The 17,347-nt window shown below is 41.2% G+C and overlaps 1 protein-coding gene across 1 annotated transcript; it reads left to right on the top strand.

Annotated features, from left to right (window-relative positions):
- Positions 1–846: 846 nt before the first annotated feature.
- On the top strand, positions 847–16,112 carry tamalin (trafficking regulator and scaffold protein tamalin). The gene is made up of 8 exons (XM_034696406.1): positions 847–1,199; positions 4,646–4,698; positions 6,270–6,324; positions 9,132–9,234; positions 10,329–10,422; positions 11,833–11,899; positions 14,400–14,466; positions 15,270–16,112. Exons 1-8 carry the CDS (start codon positions 999–1,001, stop codon positions 15,749–15,751), a joined length of 1,122 nt encoding a protein of 373 aa, XP_034552297.1. The 5' UTR covers positions 847–998; the 3' UTR covers positions 15,752–16,112.
- The last annotated feature ends 1,235 nt before the right edge of the window (positions 16,113–17,347 follow it).

Here is a 17,347-nt window from a genome sequence, read left to right as displayed (position 1 = left end):
TGTTCATCTGGAGTTAAACAAATGTTCTGTAGCTCAACACGCTTTCTCAGGTTGGACAGTGAATGTTTGTATGTTTGGGCAGAGTGGGAAACAGGAAGAACATTTCAAACCACACGTATCATTCTTCATTTTAAAACCCTCTAACATGGGCTGAAGATATGGACATGGGTGCTCAGGTGGAGAATTATAGCCATCATTACCACCTCTAAATGAACTACCTGATCTGAGTGAAATCTGCTCTGTGTTTGCTCCACGTTCAACCGTGGAGACATACAATATACAGGTATGACTAAACCACTGAGACAAACAGAACTACACAAACACATTTTACTGTCTTAGGGATCAGATTTCAGAAAAGAGGAGGAAATTCATGAGCTGACTTCAAAAGTAGTGAGTAACTAGAGCACTGATAGAAATGTAGTGGAGTGAAAAGTACAATAATTGTCTTCTGAATGTAGTGGAGTAAAAGAAATAAGTTCCTCCAAAGAACAATACTCAAGTAAAGTACAGATACTCAAAAAATGTAAGTACAGTACTCAAGTTAATTTACTTTGTTACTGTCCACCACTGCACAGAGGACTGTTTGTTTGAAAAGTGTTTCTAATATATTTTAAACCATCAAGTGATCAAATAATCAATCTTTATTTTTTCATCCTAAAGTTTTTTGTATTCGATTGTGTTTCTTTTGTTAGTTTCATTTTTTAAAAATCCCCACAGATGTCTCATCACACAACAAATACAATACCTGTTGACATAAAGTGAAACTGAAATTTCCGAGTTACACGCGAAGGCAGCATAAAGGATGCACGTCAACACTGCTATTGGCACTCATTTGTGTCCTTCACTACGCAGGCCCCGCCCCCAACCTATTCACAAGAAACACTGAAGTCACATTGTAGTTTAGTTGACTCCACGTTGAGCCTCAAACACAACCCGGCAGCATCTGTAGGAAGGAAGTCTAGCTCTGTATCTCCTCTCTGAACTCTGTGAGCTCCACCATGACGTTCAGGAGGCTGAAGAAGGTGAACTCAAGTGGGCCAGACACCACTGGACCCGCATCTCAAGACAACGACATTTATTTCCCCTCTTCAAAGTCAGACAGCTGCAGGACCAGAGACTTACCGCCACAGTCCTCTGAGGTGTACAACTACAAGACCCTGGCTTACTCTGGAGGCACTCTGCCCAGGAACTTTAAGAAGGTGAGTCCATGCAACACCTTTGCAACTACCTCAGGGTCTCTAAAACCTGAGTGCATCACTATCCTCTGTCAGCATGAGTTATTAAATGCACTTAAAGTTATCCTGGACACATATTTTATTTTCCTAAGTCCTACTTGTTCCTGAAAGACTTTCAGACTTCCTCAATATCAAATGTACTCTAACATACAGGAACTAAAGGTTACTGTTTTTGCCTTATTCATGGGCACACATCATGTTAAGCTCCAGGATAGTGATATTATATTGTTTACTTTTTATTTTTATTTGATTCATTGCTTTAACATTTATTTTTTTTAGCTTTTTTTAGCTCTGATTTTAAGGGTCTGTTTTATAAGTTTGTAGGGTTTTTAAGATTTTATTTCATTTAATTTTTATTTGCTTCATTTTGCTTTGCACTTCTTGTTTCTATTGCCCACTGTAAAGCACTTTGTAACTTGTATTGAAAAGTGCTTTATAAATAAAGTATTATTATTATTATTATTATTATTATTATTATTAGTTATCTTATTTAATTATTTATTTATCTATTTATTTCTTGTATTTATCTGATCTTGTTAACACTACCTTATCTTTCCACTATTACTTATTTTATTAATTCTACTGTATTGATTTTATTTTATTTTTAAGTATTTTATTTATAATCATGCCTTTTATAATTTTACCATTGCTGTTGTTTTCTGTCTCTCTGTTATTCTGTGAAGCACTTTGGGCTGCATGTTTTTATGTATGAAAGATGCCATATAAATAAAGTTAAGTTGAGTTATCGGACGAGGGATTATTTATATTGGTGCTATAGCTAGACAAAACAAGCCCTGAATGTTCATTAAAGACATTTAAAGTTGCTTAATATTGAGTTAATGCCAATAAACAAACACAATAGTTTAGTCTGCTGCATTATGGATCATGTCAAGTGCCAGTTCTGGATGTTTTAAAGGATTTCACCACTGATAGTTGAATTTCTTCATGTTTCACTTGATGAAACTAATACATTATTCATGAAATGGTCAGACAACCCATGAACCTCAAATCACTATTTAGCTTATTCTTAGTGTGACATGATGTCAAGGGTCTTTCTGGTTTTGGAATGTGGATTTTGTTGAGTTTGTTGTCGCTTTATCTTCCAGAGATTAATTGCAACATGGTGAGACAGCCTACAAGCCTCAGTCCTACATTTTCATGGAGGACATTTAAACTTACTTTATTTCAAGTTTTTCTCACTTTACAGACAGACTTATTCATTGTTTGTCTTATTTATTAGCGTGAAATCAAGCATAGCACCAACCCCAGCTTGGAAAAGGGTTTCTTTGTGGAATTTTCTGCTTGTTTTAGCTGCCAGAAAGAGGATTTAATGAGCAGTAATGGCGAGACAGTGAATGAACTTTGTATAACCTTATCTGAAAGTTGAAGTCGGAGGTTCTGAGGAATGCAGTCGGCTCAGATCCGCAGTCTTGTGAGCCTGAAACTGTTGCTCACAGTGTATCTGTAGAGGGCATCTCTCTGAGGCTAACAGTAGCCCATCTCGGGGGGCAAGTGAGGACCACCCAAACACTGACTGAGATCTGTACTGCTGTGTCAGGTACACCAAGGTCACGCACTCTCCATCGTATGAGGGCTGAGTGATGAGGAGCGACAAGTGGTCAGAGTGAAAGATCTGCTGAAGTCAGTTTATCCTCAGTCACTGTTACATAAAGAGAACCACTGAAAAATGTTGATGTGATCAAAAAGAGGTAGCTGAAAGATCATTACAAGTACTTTACGTAATCCCAATACAAGTGGAACATTCTTAAATATGACAAGATTGAGCAAAATATGACTTAAACTCAACGCACACTCTTCAGTTTCCAAACAATGGACGTCAAAAGACAACATTTTTAACAGAAAGTCATTAAAACTTTACTTTTTGAGTGATATTCTGACTTTTGAGCATGACTTAAATACAACTATACATGCCTTAAGAGTCACTGTATTTCTCCTTATATCCATATAAGGAGTTAAACATCTGACATGTAACTGATTGGTGTTTTTTCTATATTATGAAATAAGTTGTTTGGTGTCATAAAAGTATGAAAGGTAAAAAAATAAACATATCTCTCATTGTTTCCAGAGCCTAAATATATTCAGCTTAATGTCATAGAGAAGTGAAGTCTTCAAAAATAACTCACTTTTGAGGAACTGACACAAAACTCTGACGTCTATCGAAAGAAAACCCTCAAATTTGTTTATCCTGACTGTATGTGATTAATTGAGTAGTTAACTACTGGATGAAAGGACCGTTTAGTGCAGGTTTACTCTCTTACTGGTGCCTCATTTTCTGAGTGAAGATAACCTAATCTATGGTAATCAAATCAAACGTTTGAACCTGATAACAGCTTCTTTGTTTGGATCAGTTGAACCATAAATGAAGAGCAGGGGTCCAGAGTGACTCCCTCATGGTTCAGGATCACAGCAGCTTCAGCTCATGTTAAATATCAGTTTCTGTGTCCTCCTGCTCTTTCTCCTGGTTGTTGTGACCCTGATGAAGCTCATTTGATTTGAGTTTGAAACTTTAACTTTATTTTAAGTTTCTGGTGAAAGTGAGCACCCCAGCTGAAAGTACTTTCTACTGTAAACAGAGGCACATTATCCTTAACCTACATACATATACATAAGCGTCCAGTGGCTGCAGTGAGAGGCTACAACAGTGCATTGTGCGCACACAGGCTCAGAGATCCTGCTCCAGACGCCCCCGTCCGCCGGTCTCTGTGGGATTTTGGGAATAAATGCGCTCTTTGAGACTTTGACGGGACAATTCTGTAAGTGTTGGGACATAAAGAAAGCAACATTTTACTACCAGAGAGACTGTAGCACAAAGCAGCCTTTCATACGAGCTGCATTTGAACATGATTGAGTCGGAACAGACGAGGATTGATAGTGAGTGATTTAGTGGACGGATGCCTTCCTTATTTACACAGCCAGGTAGGACCAGGTCCTGACCTGCTGTGGACTCAGTGTTCATTCAATGCCTTTATTGTAAATGGCTCAGTGTTCACCACCATGTCTCATTTCTTTCTTTTAATAGTCTAGAATCTACACGCAGTAGCCTAACTTTGAGATAGGTCAACATTATGAGAGCTTATTTTTGTGTGCCATGTGGGTTAAATTTAGGTGCTTTTATTTTGTGACTGCTGGAGGTAAACAAAGAGCAGTCAGACACGCATTTCTAGTTTCACCTCTGATGTTTTTATGCTGACATAATGGCCCAGTGGCTTAGAAACACACACTGCACAGCACACTTGTGCGGTGTCAGGACCAGCTCTACCAGTTAGAAGCAGTGATGTGTGCTGTAGGTGTGTCGGGAAATGTTGTTTCGGGGGAATCCCTCATGAGTAATCCTGTTTTGACATCACACAGGTGCCTGACACACTCCTTGTTTCGTTTTCTCTACGCAGGGCGGTGGGCTGCAGAAGTGGAAACCCCTCACACAGACGCCTGAACCACTAAGGTAACACATCCCACATTGTCTCTCACATTCACCCTATTTCTCTTAAAGGCAGCCTCTTCACTGTACCTCAGATCAAAAAAAGCTCCTCCATATTGTTCGTCATCGGTGGCATGAGTCTTGAGGTTTTGCTCATGAATGTTAATGTATCTCTGTGAAGCTGCCCTCACATGAGGGACGGTCTTTCAATGACGTCCCTTTTACTGTCACAGACCCTCTTACTGTACTCTCAGCTGTGACGTCCAGCTCACTGCCGGACACAGAGGAAGTCCTGTGCAGCCTGCAGAGATAACTTGTTATGCAGTTTGTACAAAGATGCTTGTGGAAGAGAGGAGCTGGAGATAAAGCTCTTGTTTTCCTCGCCTCAGCCTGGTCTTGTATTTCAGATTACAGGGCAGAAAATCTGTTTTATGAAGTCTCTTTAATATCAAAGTCATCTTTCGCTTATAGGCGTCAAAACCAAGCTTCATTAGCTTTAGAGTTGTTTTACTTTACAGTCTGTTGACAGGTTTTAGAGGCAAGTTTCAATAGACAAAAAGTGTTTCAGCCTTTTTGTCTTTGAAAGGTTTGTTGTGTTTCCATCAGTATTTCAAGAGACACCAAACTGGTGTCACGCTCTTTAAGTTTAGTTTAACCGTATACAGTTTTAGATTGTTACAGTTTCATACACACACACACACCACACGGGTCCTCTTCCACGGAGGCTGCTATCTTGCATCATCATGTTTCTACGACAGCACAGAGCGGACACATTAGTTATAGCCATACTTGTTTTTGTATTCAGTAAGTGGTCGCCTGAATTGCACTCATTGGAAGAAGAAGAAGAAGAAGAAGAAGAAGAAGAAGAAGAAGAAGAAGAAGAAGAAGAAGAAGAAGAAGAAGAAGAAGAAGAAGAAGAAGAAGAAGAAGAAGAAGAAGAAGAAGAAGAAGAAGAAGAAGACAGGGGTTGTTGTTGTGTGCAAAATAATTTGCATTGATAGAAGTTTCTAAAGAATCATACTTACCATGTATCACAAGAGCTTCTTGTCCTTGAAGGCCACCGTTGCCTCCGGATCTTCACCAACGAGAGGGGTGAGCAGGGGAGCGTTTCAGTCCAGAATCTGGAGCCAATAACACATATTTTTACCTTGAGCTTATCAGGCATTTGTTTTTGTCATCACTTGATCACAAGTTTGTTCTATAAGATTTCAGAAATGGTGAAAATTGCAGCTCAGACATGCAGACATCTTCGAACGTCTCCTTTTTAAAAAACTAATCAAAGCTGCAAAATCTAAACGTTACACTGAGTTAAGATACAGACAAGGTGAACTTTTGAAACGGATGACTAAGTATTTTTGGCATTTCTGCTTGAAAAGCAACTGATCCACTCATCAGTTATCCTGTCTAAAGATCTGTAACTTTTTTCTTCACTTCTTCAATTCCACACGTTTGTTTTAGATGTATTCTCCCTGGCAGATATGTACTAGTTCAACACTTGTTTTGAAGGAAAGTTTACAAGAAGATGTGATTGCTGTGCTAGATACATGAAAGAGTGAGCTGATATAAAACTGACCTATTTTCTTTCTGTTTTCCAGGAAGGTGGTGGTCCTGGAAAAGAAAGAAGAGGAGTCGTTTGGTTTCGAGATCCAGGTAAGAGGATTAAAGTAGACATATAGAGAGAACGCAGGGGCGGGAACGGGGGTCTTAACCTCTCGAGTGCCATTTAACAGGATTTCCCTGATCAGCCACGTCTCTGTTGGATGATGATGATGATGCCTGAGTGATTGAAGCGTGTACATCTTATCCTGTAAATCTCTTAATCCCAGCGTTTGCAGCAGGCGAGGCTGAAAGGTCGCTCATCAGTCATAAAACTCTCTGATTTTAGTCTCATGACTGGAGAGAAGTGGAGATGATGTTTTTCTCTCCCAGTTTCGGTATTTTTAGCCATGCGGTCGGCTCACACGCCTTCCATGTAATACCTGCTTTCCTCTCAGCATGCAGACGCTTCACACATTTGACCTCAGTATCTGTGAGATCTCTGCAGCCGCCCTGGAGCGCTGCCTCACAATGTTGGCTCTGTTCTGCTGCAGACTTCTTAAATAGTTTTGTGAAATGCGTAAATATGGATCTGGTTTGTTTGAGTTTCTGGATGCAGAAGTCTTTGCTCTGAGGAAGAGACATATTGTTCTATTTGCGTTGGATGGAGGCTCCCGCCCTTCCTGCCCGCCTGTAACCAAAAGGAAGTGAGATCATGAGGACCGGTTTGAGGGTCAGCAAAGAGAGAAAGAAATAGACATGAGTTCCTCCTTGCTCTTTGCCTCCTGCACTGCCTGTTACGTTAATCCAGATCCAGCATGTAAATGTAATATTTGCATTTCGGCTGTATTTGCATGCCTGTATGTTTATCTTTCCGGCTGCAGAGAAAGAAGCAGCAAACAGGCTGATCTGAATCATATTCACTTTCCATAAGAGACACTTGTCCAAGCTGGATTGAATTTAGTAATAGAAACACTTGACTGCAACAAATGGAAAGTTTGATATCATGTTTTCATGAGACAGTTTCTGGACCTGTGTGTCGAGGGAGAGGCCCCGTTTTTTGGAGTTTCAGGCTCCATCAGAAGAGTTCTGAAGTCTGACTGATTTGTGTGACATGGGGGGAAAATTAATCGTTGTACTTAAGTGACCTTCAGCATAGAGACAGTGGTGACTGAAATAAGGAAGGGGATGCAAATACACGTGGAAGTTAGAACAAACGTTACCAAGACAACACAACATGTGTTGCATAAGGAGCAGGTGTTCACACACAGAGATGTTCTGCTTTGAAGAGTTTCTTGTGAGCTGTATGAGAGCAGGAGGTTTGTGAATCAGTCACTGCCTGCATGTTCTACTTTTATAGTAGTTTACAGAAACAAACAATCGTCATGCAGACCGTACTTTTATATACTTCCACTTTAAGGTTTTTTTAGAGTTTCCTTTTTTTTATAACTTTATTTTTCAAGTGTGTTACACCAATGTGACATACAACAAGGTAATCCCCTTGTACACAACAGTTACCTAAACAGAACAACAACAAAACAATACATTTTATTTATATAGCGCTTTTCACAGAACTCAAAGACACTTCCCAAATAGCACACAATAAGATACACAATAAAAGAAACAAATTAGAAGCACAGTGGATATAAAAACATTAACAGTTAAAAGCAGTTCTGAAGAGGTGTGTTTTGAGCTGGGATTTGAATGTTTGTAGGTCGGTGGAGTTGCGTATGTGTTTGGGGAGGGAGTTCCAGAGGGCGGGGGCAGCAATGGAGTAAGCCCTGTCGCCCCAGGTTTGGTGCTTGGTCCTACAGGGTGGGGAGAGGAGGTTTTCATCTGAGGAGCGGAGAGCACGGGAGGGGTTGTGAGGGGGAAGCAGGTCAGTGAGATAGGAGGGGGCCAGGTGATGGAGGGCTTTGTAAGTCAGGAGGAGAGTTTGAAGTGAATGCGATCACAAAAGGAACAATAGAAGGAACAAGACAGATTAATCAAGCATACAGATAGACAGATTTAAAGGTTTTATATTGACAATTACACACACAAAGAATCCATAAACTTTTTTATCATACTCCACCCTTTCTATTGTTCAACCCCACCTGCAGTACCTCAACTGGGGTGCATAGCATTAGATAAGTTAATTGGAAAAACAGACAGACACATAGGTAGGTTTTTGAGAGTTTCATTTTATTAAATATTTAAGATCATAGAAATAACAAAGACTGGCTGGTGTGGGCCTCGTACAGAAAGAGAGTGAGGACTGTGAATTACACAGGTGGAGGGTTTAAAGAGCTTAGATTATATTTTTCACTGTATTTTGTAGGTTTTAAACTATATTTTACTCTGTTTTTCACAGATTTATTCATTTGGATCCGCATTAGCTACCACTACCAAGGAAGCCACTAGTCTCCCTGGGGTCCACTCATGCAAATGTGTTCAATCCACACACAGTTAACATAATTACAAATCCAAGGCAAAATTTAAAAACAATAACACACAAAAAAAGAATTGAAGGAAGTTTGTCTTCATGTTTTACAATGCATCTCATTCTGGAGTGATTGTTTTACACCTCTTTAAATGCACGTGAGGTTATGTCAGAACTTTTTTAAGTAACATGAAAAGTATAACTGGATGTTATAAAAAGATCACTGCAGCAGTTTCTGTTCGATCAGACAAGAGGAACTAAAGTCAGACGTTGCATGCTCACACGACACGCTCTGTTCTCTTGTTTTGCCATCATGGTTTCTTCAGCCCATCACTCAGCACTTTATCTGTTTATCTGAGTATCATTGCACTGCAACATGATTTCATAACTGCTGACATCAATCACGTTGTGTAAGACATCCTCATAAAGATAGGAGGAGAGTAATTGTGAAGGTATTTCAGTGTCTGATCTCCAGTGTGATTCCTCTGTCTCCTTTCAGACGTACGGCCTGCACCATCAGGACCAGAACTCAGTGGAGATGTGCACGTTTGTGTGTAAAGTGCACGAGGACAGCCCAGCGCAGGAAGCAGGACTTAAAGTTGGTGAGTCTTTCACTGTTTGTTTTTCTATTTCCACTCTGCTGAAGCCTGAAATAACTTGGAAAACACTGGTGTCAGGCAGGAGGGGAAGTGAGGGAACGTGCCTGGAGTTTTGGTTCGGCTCTTTTTGTGTTTGCCAGCTGACATTCATGTGTCAAACGTCAACAAAGGAACCGGTGCTGTTTAGGGAAGTACAAATATGACCGTGTGCCCACTCATTTTCCAGTCCACACACAAAGTTAGTGAGTATTTTAGCACATGTGTATTTGATGGCTCCTCTCGCCAATGTGTCAGACAGAGGGAGGCAAAGATGACACCTTAAATGTCACTCTTAGAGGAAGCTTTGTTTTTGTTTGTCAAACACGGCTCCCTTCCTTCTTTTTGAGTCCTCACAGACAGAACAAGTCAACAAAGAAGCACCTGCACTTGTTTTTTTTATCTGTTAGGTGAATAAATATTCGTGAGGTTAGATGCAGCTCTGAGCAGCGGTCAGACTTTGCTTCTATAAATTCTCTCTGGTTCTCAAACTTGTGGCCACTCAGTCTCACGCTGGCTGTTCTCAGCGCTTCTACGTCTGTGTGTCCAAAGAAACAGAAGGAGGAAGATGATTCTCAGCCTCTTCTGCCGCCTCCTTCCTTCATCAAAGCTGCATGTGTCACTTCAGTTTCACTTCCTACATTCCTCACATGCTCCCTCCATTGTTCCCCGTGTCTCTGCTGAGGACGCGCTGACTTCATCGTCTCAAGCAGATTTTAGGCGGTGCTTTCTGAAAGAGGAAAACCGGCTTTGTGCTGAGGTTCACAAAGGGCAGCTGTCACGCCTGAGAGTCCATATCACATCTATTGACCTCAGAGGCTGAGGTATATAATAGTGGAACTCTCTCTAAAATTTGGCTCTAACATATATGAGTAAGTCTTCCTCAGAGGTGACGCACTCATGGTTTCCCACATTTGTTCTGCACATGTGGAGGCTTCATTTAGAACAGTCAGAAGTTGGCTGCAGATTGAAGTTATCAAAGCCACACTGGATTGAAGAAGCATCCCGACCCAAAAGGCTGCTGGTTGACACATGTGTTGTCTGTGTGTGTGTGTGTTTAGGGGACACCATCGCAAGTGTGAACGAGGCCACAGTGGATGGATTCAGGCACAAGGAGATCGTTCAGCTCATCAGGGCCTGCGGGAACACTCTCAGGTAAACACAAACTCACGGGACACAGCAGAGGCAGAGGATGTTTGGATGATATGTTTGATTCAGTGAAGGGCTGCATTTAAAAGTCAGTTTGACAGAGAACTTGATGCAGTTTTGATCAGGTGAAACTGATAACAAGGCTGTCAGACCTTAGGTTTGAAGGATATCTTAAGAGAGAATAATAGCTGTAGATTCAAGAGGAACATTTTTCACCTAAAGAAATGCAAACACATTGATTATATCAGATCACAAGACTTCCTCTGGTCTTCACTGTTACAGGAGAGCTCAGTGTTCAGTTCAGACAGTTTAACTTACTTACAGCTGAGACTTTTGGTTAATTGAATTACATTTTTTTCTGAGTATTAGTTCCAAGATTCATCGAAAACATTTTGTCCTCAGACGTTCATCACTATTTCCTGTCTTCGAATTCAAAAGAGGCCCAAACCTGAAACTCCACTTCACGTTTAGTCTCATTTATTTCAAAGACGAGCTGTAAGAAATATAAGAAGCTGGAGCCAGGACAAAAATATTAAAGTCAGAGCATTGAATATCACCTAGTCTTTGCAGCTCTGGCAATATTATGCTTGGAAAGAACAGGGTGTAATGGCTTCTTATCGGCTGCATTGGAAGCAGAGGTGTTGATGCTTGTGCCTCAGAGCCATGATTTAAGGCAGGCCATGCTTTGTTTCTCACCTCTGCACAGCTCAACAATCAGATCTGAAAGTGGGTGGGGATGTCAGAGTGTCAGTTTTCACCAACTGAAAAACCATTCGGATAAAGCATAGTGGCCGCTTAGAAATGTCCAAATAATGAAAACATCCTTTTTATTTTTAAAATGTTACTTTCACTCTGTTTTACTCAAATAAAAGTTACATTTAAAAAAAGATCCACACCTTGATTATGATCTTTCATCCTTTGCACTGGATGCACGTATCTGGCAGTCTAGTCGAGTGGATGTTAAATCTGATATGTTAAATCACACTTACATCTTTCTCCTGCTTGTAAAAGATTAAAAGGACAATTAACGCTGGCCTGTTCGCTGCTGCAAAAGGCGTGAGGTAAACCGCATCAGAGTGCCAGCCAGGCATAGACTTTATAGACTGACATCATCAAATTACACTTACAAGTTGAGTTGGTACAAACCATCAAAGTGGAAATTAGCTCTTTAGATTGGTCGCCCGCTCATGGGATTCAAAGGATTTGAAGTGTCTGGAGTGGAAATTGTATATGTTCCTCATCCTCCCCCCTCCCTTGTAAACCGTTTGACACCAGACCCCTTCCCGTCCTCATGAAAAGACTCTTTCATATGGTCGGACTAGTTTCTTTAATCGCTGTTTTCTGCTCTTGTAGTTTTTACAAGTGCTTCCTGTTACGCTTATTAATCCTGTTGCCTTCTGGTTTTCACACCCACAGACTGGAGACGGTTTACAGCGACTCCATCCGTAAAGCAGAGCTGGAAGCACGGCTGCAGTATCTGAAGGTGAGACTTTCTCTTCTTTAAAGTTACTGCAGCAGTTTTTCCTCCACAAGCCACACACACACACACACACACACACACACACACACACACACACAGACAAACACACATTACGTTGCATTCTACATATAGCCATCTTTCCCCCCCTCCCTCCCTCCCTCCCTCCACACCTGTCTCCCCCAGCAGCACCACCTGTTGCATCAGCAGTTTCTCCAGCAGGGCTGGCTGATGGCTGCACACATTCCTGACTGTGAAGTGGCTCGAGTGAGCGCGCTTTCCCCCCAAGATTACAGCAGCTGTCCCGCTCTAATCCTGCAACCTCCGAGAGCCACTCCACAGCCGCTTCCTGAGACACTAATCCCACGTTTTTAAAGATTAACGTGCTGATTCTGAACACTTTCACATGCTGTGATGGGAGATGTAGATTTCATATGAGGCTGGTCACAGGATTTAAAACTACTAGTAAAAATCAAACGTGTTGTTAAAGGTTTCAACCCACAATTGGGTGTGATCCATTTCTTTATCACCACACTGCAAACAGCACACGTTGAGAAAAAGTCACTAAACAGAGATCAACATTTGATGCTGATAACTGACTTCTTAGTCTCTGCTTCACTGCTTTGTTTTCATTAGCTGTGCTTGCTCTCTTCACTTAATCTCTATGTAACTCAACCACTGCTGCTCTCTTTCACTTGCAGCAGCCTTGGGTTAAATATATAATAATAATAATAATAATAATAATAATAATAATAATAATAATACATTTTATTTATAAAAGCGCTTTAAAAGATTCTCCAAGACACTTTACAAGATAATAAATAATACAATACAAAAGCAAAGCAGCAAAACAAAACTAAACTAAACTAAACTAAACTAAACTTAACTTAACTTAACTTAACTTAACTTAACAAACAAAAATCAATCAATCATAGGTTAAAAGCCTTTGTAAATAGGTGGGTATTGAATCTGGATTTGAAATATGACTCTAGATCTGCATTTTTAATTTAAAACATTTTTTTTTTTGGAATGGCACAGTATACAATACCATTTCTTTGGCATTTAACACCTCAGTATCACAATCTTTCTTTAGTCCGCTTCAAATATCATCCACCGCACAGTCACCCCCTTCCCTGGGAATTGGGAAAGGTGATCATATACAGTCCGACTGTTTTTTGTCCATGTTGCCTAACCAAGGTATTTTTGTTCTTAAGTCATTCTATTGCAATAACATATAAAGAAAAGAACAGGGGAGCTTCCTCTTGTGATTCTCAAAAATAAAACCAAACTAAGAGTAGCTGAAGAGAGTGGGCTGTCACAAACTACAGATAGCTTTAAACGAAATCAGATCTTAGGGGTTTCACATACTCAGTCCATTTTGTCCAAATCCGGTAAAACTTTCCATGTTGCAGTCTGAGGGAAAATTATTTTTTTTCCATAATGTAAATCTCGTACACAATATTAATCCATTCCTCAACTGTGGGTGGTTCTATTTTATTTCATTTTTTTAAATTATATTTTTTGGGGCTTTTTGCCTTTATGATAGGAAAGCTGAAGAAAGACAGGAAATGTGGGGAGTAGAGAGAGGGGAGAAGACATGCAGTACATGGCAGCGGTCGTGAGTCAAACCGGCAACCTCTGCGACGAGGACTGTAGCCTCTGTATGCGGGGCACTTAGACCGCTAGGCCACCGGCGGCCCCAGGGTGGTTCTATTTCTAACCATTTTCTTGTTATGGCTTTTTTACTTGCCGTCAATAATATACCAAATAATTTTTTGTCATTAATATTCAAATTTTCAAATGATATATCACCTAGACACAGAGTTTCACACTTAAAAGAAATCTTAACACCAAACACATTCTGTATAAGATCTGCATTTTTTATAAGCTCTTGTCCTTTTTCAAACTATCTGATGTAAAAAAAATAACGCAGATTGTATCATTTTTGAAGCATGAGGTAGTATCGACACATTTTACCCACCTTGTACAAAATACAATAAAATGAGTACAGCCTGAATCAACAAGATGAAACCACATGCAGTCACAATCATATTCAGCTACACGTCAGTTAGCTTTATTTAGGAATGCCCGTTGGTTTGTCGTTTCCTGCATCTATAGCATGCAACCCTTCCTGTTAGTCAACTCAGTTTTTCTGTTTCTCACTTATCACAATCTTTCAGATTATTCCCCCTTGATGCTCAGATTGTTTTTCTTTTTGTTGGGTTTTCTTAAAAACAATCCTTTTACACTTTCAGTTATGTTATTATCCTGTAGTTTTTGAATCAGTCTTAATGATGGTGCCCTTTGTATAATATAGATTTGTAAATTTGACAGCTTGTTCATCAAATTTGCCACATTTTCACTAAACATGAGCCTTTGACAGATATTTTTCTTTTAGTTAAGAAGTGCTTTCCATATATGTTTTACATTTTACATTTTTTGTTTACAGCCTGCTTCTTGTTGTTTTTTCGGGCGCAATCTTTATGATGTCTTTCTGTCTCTACAGCAAACTCTTCATGAGAAGTGGGATGAATATCGGTCGCTGATGGTGCAGGAGCAGAGGCTCGTTCATGGTGAGTATCCGTGACGTCACCCATCTGTTTCTGAAGCGCTGTTTTGAGGCCAATCGTCAGTGGCAGCCATATTGCTGCTGTCGAGCGATTGTGGCGTGAAGAGGCGGGCTTTGAGCCTCCTAGCCAACAGCTACAGTGTTCCCGCCTGTCAATCAAGTCAGCTGTGCCTCTCATTGGAAGACTCGTAATCTCAATATCTTAAAAATTGCCACGTTAGAAAAAAATTCACCCCCGTACAGTGTGTGCCGATCGAGAAATGTGCTATCCAGACTACACTCGTCTTTTGTACCAGGCTGTAAACATGTTTATTTCTGCTGTAAAGATCAGCTTTTTTGAATTGGTGTGTATGTGGTTTCCTGTACTTCTGGAGCCAGCCTCAAGCGGATCCTTGATGAACTGCAGTTTTTAGCACTCCCGCATTGGACTCATATTTGTAGACCGGAGGTTGCTGCTTGGTTTTGTTATGTCAAATTATTTTGTTTCCTCCAAAGAATCCTCTGGGTGTCAACGCTGCTTTTGCATTGCTGAGCAAACATGAAAAGAGTCTGATGCAAATCTTGCAATCATCCATTTCTCTGTTTTGCTCGTGCATGTTTTTGTCCTGTGACTGTTGGAGTAAATTTGTTCCACTAAGTGATAAATCCAATATTGTACTGATAAACAAACATGTTCTCAGAGGAACACCTCGCACTCAGCCCACTTTGAATACTTTCCTTCTTGCCTGTGTTTTTCTTGAGCATTACATAACAGTCAAATGAATGGTACTGAACTGTCCTAACTCTGCTTTCTCCTCTCTTCTGTAGGCATAGTGATGAGTGATGCTGCAGTCTACGAGTCTCTGGAGTCAGCAGGTGTCTACGGCAGCCTCGGCACCCCGAGCCCCGCCGCCCAGCGAGCCATCCGCTGCACCGGCAGCACCAGCAGCAGCGCCAGCTTCCTCAGCACGGCCACCGAGGATGACCCGCTCTACCAGACCTGCCTGTACCAGACAGACGGCTGCGTGGACTCGGAGAAAATCAGCACAGAGAAAAAGAAAGAGCAGAGGCCAAATCGTCTCCGACCGGCCAGCGAGCTCTTCACGACAGCCAAGACGCAGCTGACCCGCAGCGCCAGCACTCGCAGCTACATGAAGGGATCGTCGTCATCGTCGTCCAACTCGGGGGAGAAGCAGGGAGGGTTCAACTCCCTGCAGAGGAAACCCAAACCGAAAAGCTTCCGCAGACGTCTCCTTAAGTTCATCCCGGGATTGAACAAACCGCTGGAGGAGGAGGAGAGCAAACTGTGAGCAGCACTAAGCTCTAAAGACTTAAATCACCAGTGACTGTAAAAGACTTAAACGCCAAAGAAAAATGTGCAAGCAGCCCCAAAGAGTGAAGAGACCAAAGCGTAATGGAGCCCTCAAAGCTGTACATAACTTTAGTTTCCATTTGTTATGTTGTTTAAATTATTTATTTATTACAAAATGTCTTTGGCTAATGTTCAAAGTGAAGGATTTTTCTGTTTTTACTGCATGCACCAACTTTAGTTTTGACCCGTTATGACATTTTGTAAGAGACCAGTTTGATAAAGGACTCAGTTTGATCCTGTTTTTATTTTTACTGCTTTCGTCACAGTTCTTAAAAATAAAATATGTCATTTTAAAACTATACGGCTCACTATTTGGTGTGGAACTTTCAAGAAAAAGCTGTTTTGTTTCACGAGCCACAACACTTTGTGGTAAGTGTAGCTGCCAAACTTAGATTAGCGCTCAGACCTCGAGATGTGCACACAGTCTGTTTGTGATTTCCTCTGCTGGATCTCTCCCGCTTCACGTGATACTTTCAAACATAGCATGTCTTTACAGTTCCACGAGTCTTTCTCCACTATCACACGAGCTCTGGAGGTTAGTGTGGTTGGGTATGGCTGCAGGCTTTTTTGTGGTGCAAGGTATCCAGAAAGGAGTCTGTTGTGTCAGCTCTGACACACTTTATTGTTGGGAGCAGAGTGAGGAATGTGCAGAGAAAGGCATGACCCAAAATTCCAAACACAACCGCTTTCTTTCAGCTCCTGCAGACCAATGCCGAGTCCTCCTCTTCCACGCTCCCATATTCCCATGGCTGCTTCAGTTGTCCGAGATCTCACTCTGTGTATGTGTGTGTGTGTGTGTGTGTTTGGGCGGGGGTTGCTCAGAGTCTTTTCATTCCTGGCTCCCAGCTGACCCATGAGGTCATGGTGGTCACTCTCTACATCGGCTGTGCGGCGTTGATCCCTTTTGTCCTCTGCTGCTCTTTCACAGATGCGTCAGGAGTGTTGATGATGGTGAGCGATGGTATGTGGCCATGTGTTAGAGCCGGACCCTTTCCATGCCCTCCTCTGACTGCTGTGAGCACTGAAGGAGAAGCCGGAGGGAGGGATGGAGGGGGGGGGGGGTGTGGTCAGAGGGACGCTGACATGAGGGCTTGTTATGCGAGCTTGCTGCGGCTCTAACGTGGGCTTCTGAAAGCATAACGAGGGGGTAATTATTCAAGATGATGGTGCACTAAAAACAATGTGTGAAAGGGTCTTTTAACAGAGAGAGTCACAGAGTCCAAAGAGGGAGGGATGCAGTGCAGTAATTACCCCAGTGGGAGGTTAGTTTAGGGGGACGTCGCCTTGCTGCTAAAACACCAGTGTTGATTCATTAGTAGCTGAATTTGTTTTGTCTGTGCAGCAGAACGTTTGAATTGCAGACAGAAAGCAGGCTCTGTCTTCTGCAGTTTTCCCATTACTTTTGGAGAGTTGACTTTTTACTCACATATTTTATGTGACTCTTTCTCTTGTTTTTAGAATAATGTTTTTCTTTCAATGGTCTGATCAAAATTTAAAAGATAAAAAGGTCAAAATCATGCACTAAACCCTGAAA

The sequence above is a fragment of the Notolabrus celidotus genome, chromosome 11, assembly GCF_009762535.1.
Source record: "Notolabrus celidotus isolate fNotCel1 chromosome 11, fNotCel1.pri, whole genome shotgun sequence".
NCBI classification, from domain to species: domain Eukaryota; kingdom Metazoa; phylum Chordata; class Actinopteri; order Labriformes; family Labridae; genus Notolabrus; species Notolabrus celidotus.
Note: the sequence above shows the minus strand (reverse complement) of the source record. Positions and strands in the feature narration are given on the sequence as shown.

Excerpts from the sequence above, each read along its gene's own strand:
- tamalin (XM_034696406.1), top strand. The coding sequence starts at position 999 with ATGACGTTCAGGAGGCTGAAGAAGGTGAACTCAAGTGGGCCAGACACC. Across the intron at positions 1,200-4,645 it reads TGCCCAGGAACTTTAAGAAG|GGCGGTGGGCTGCAGAAGTG; the intron begins GTGAGTCCATGC and ends TTCTCTACGCAG. Across the intron at positions 4,699-6,269 it reads CAGACGCCTGAACCACTAAG|GAAGGTGGTGGTCCTGGAAA; the intron begins GTAACACATCCC and ends TCTGTTTTCCAG.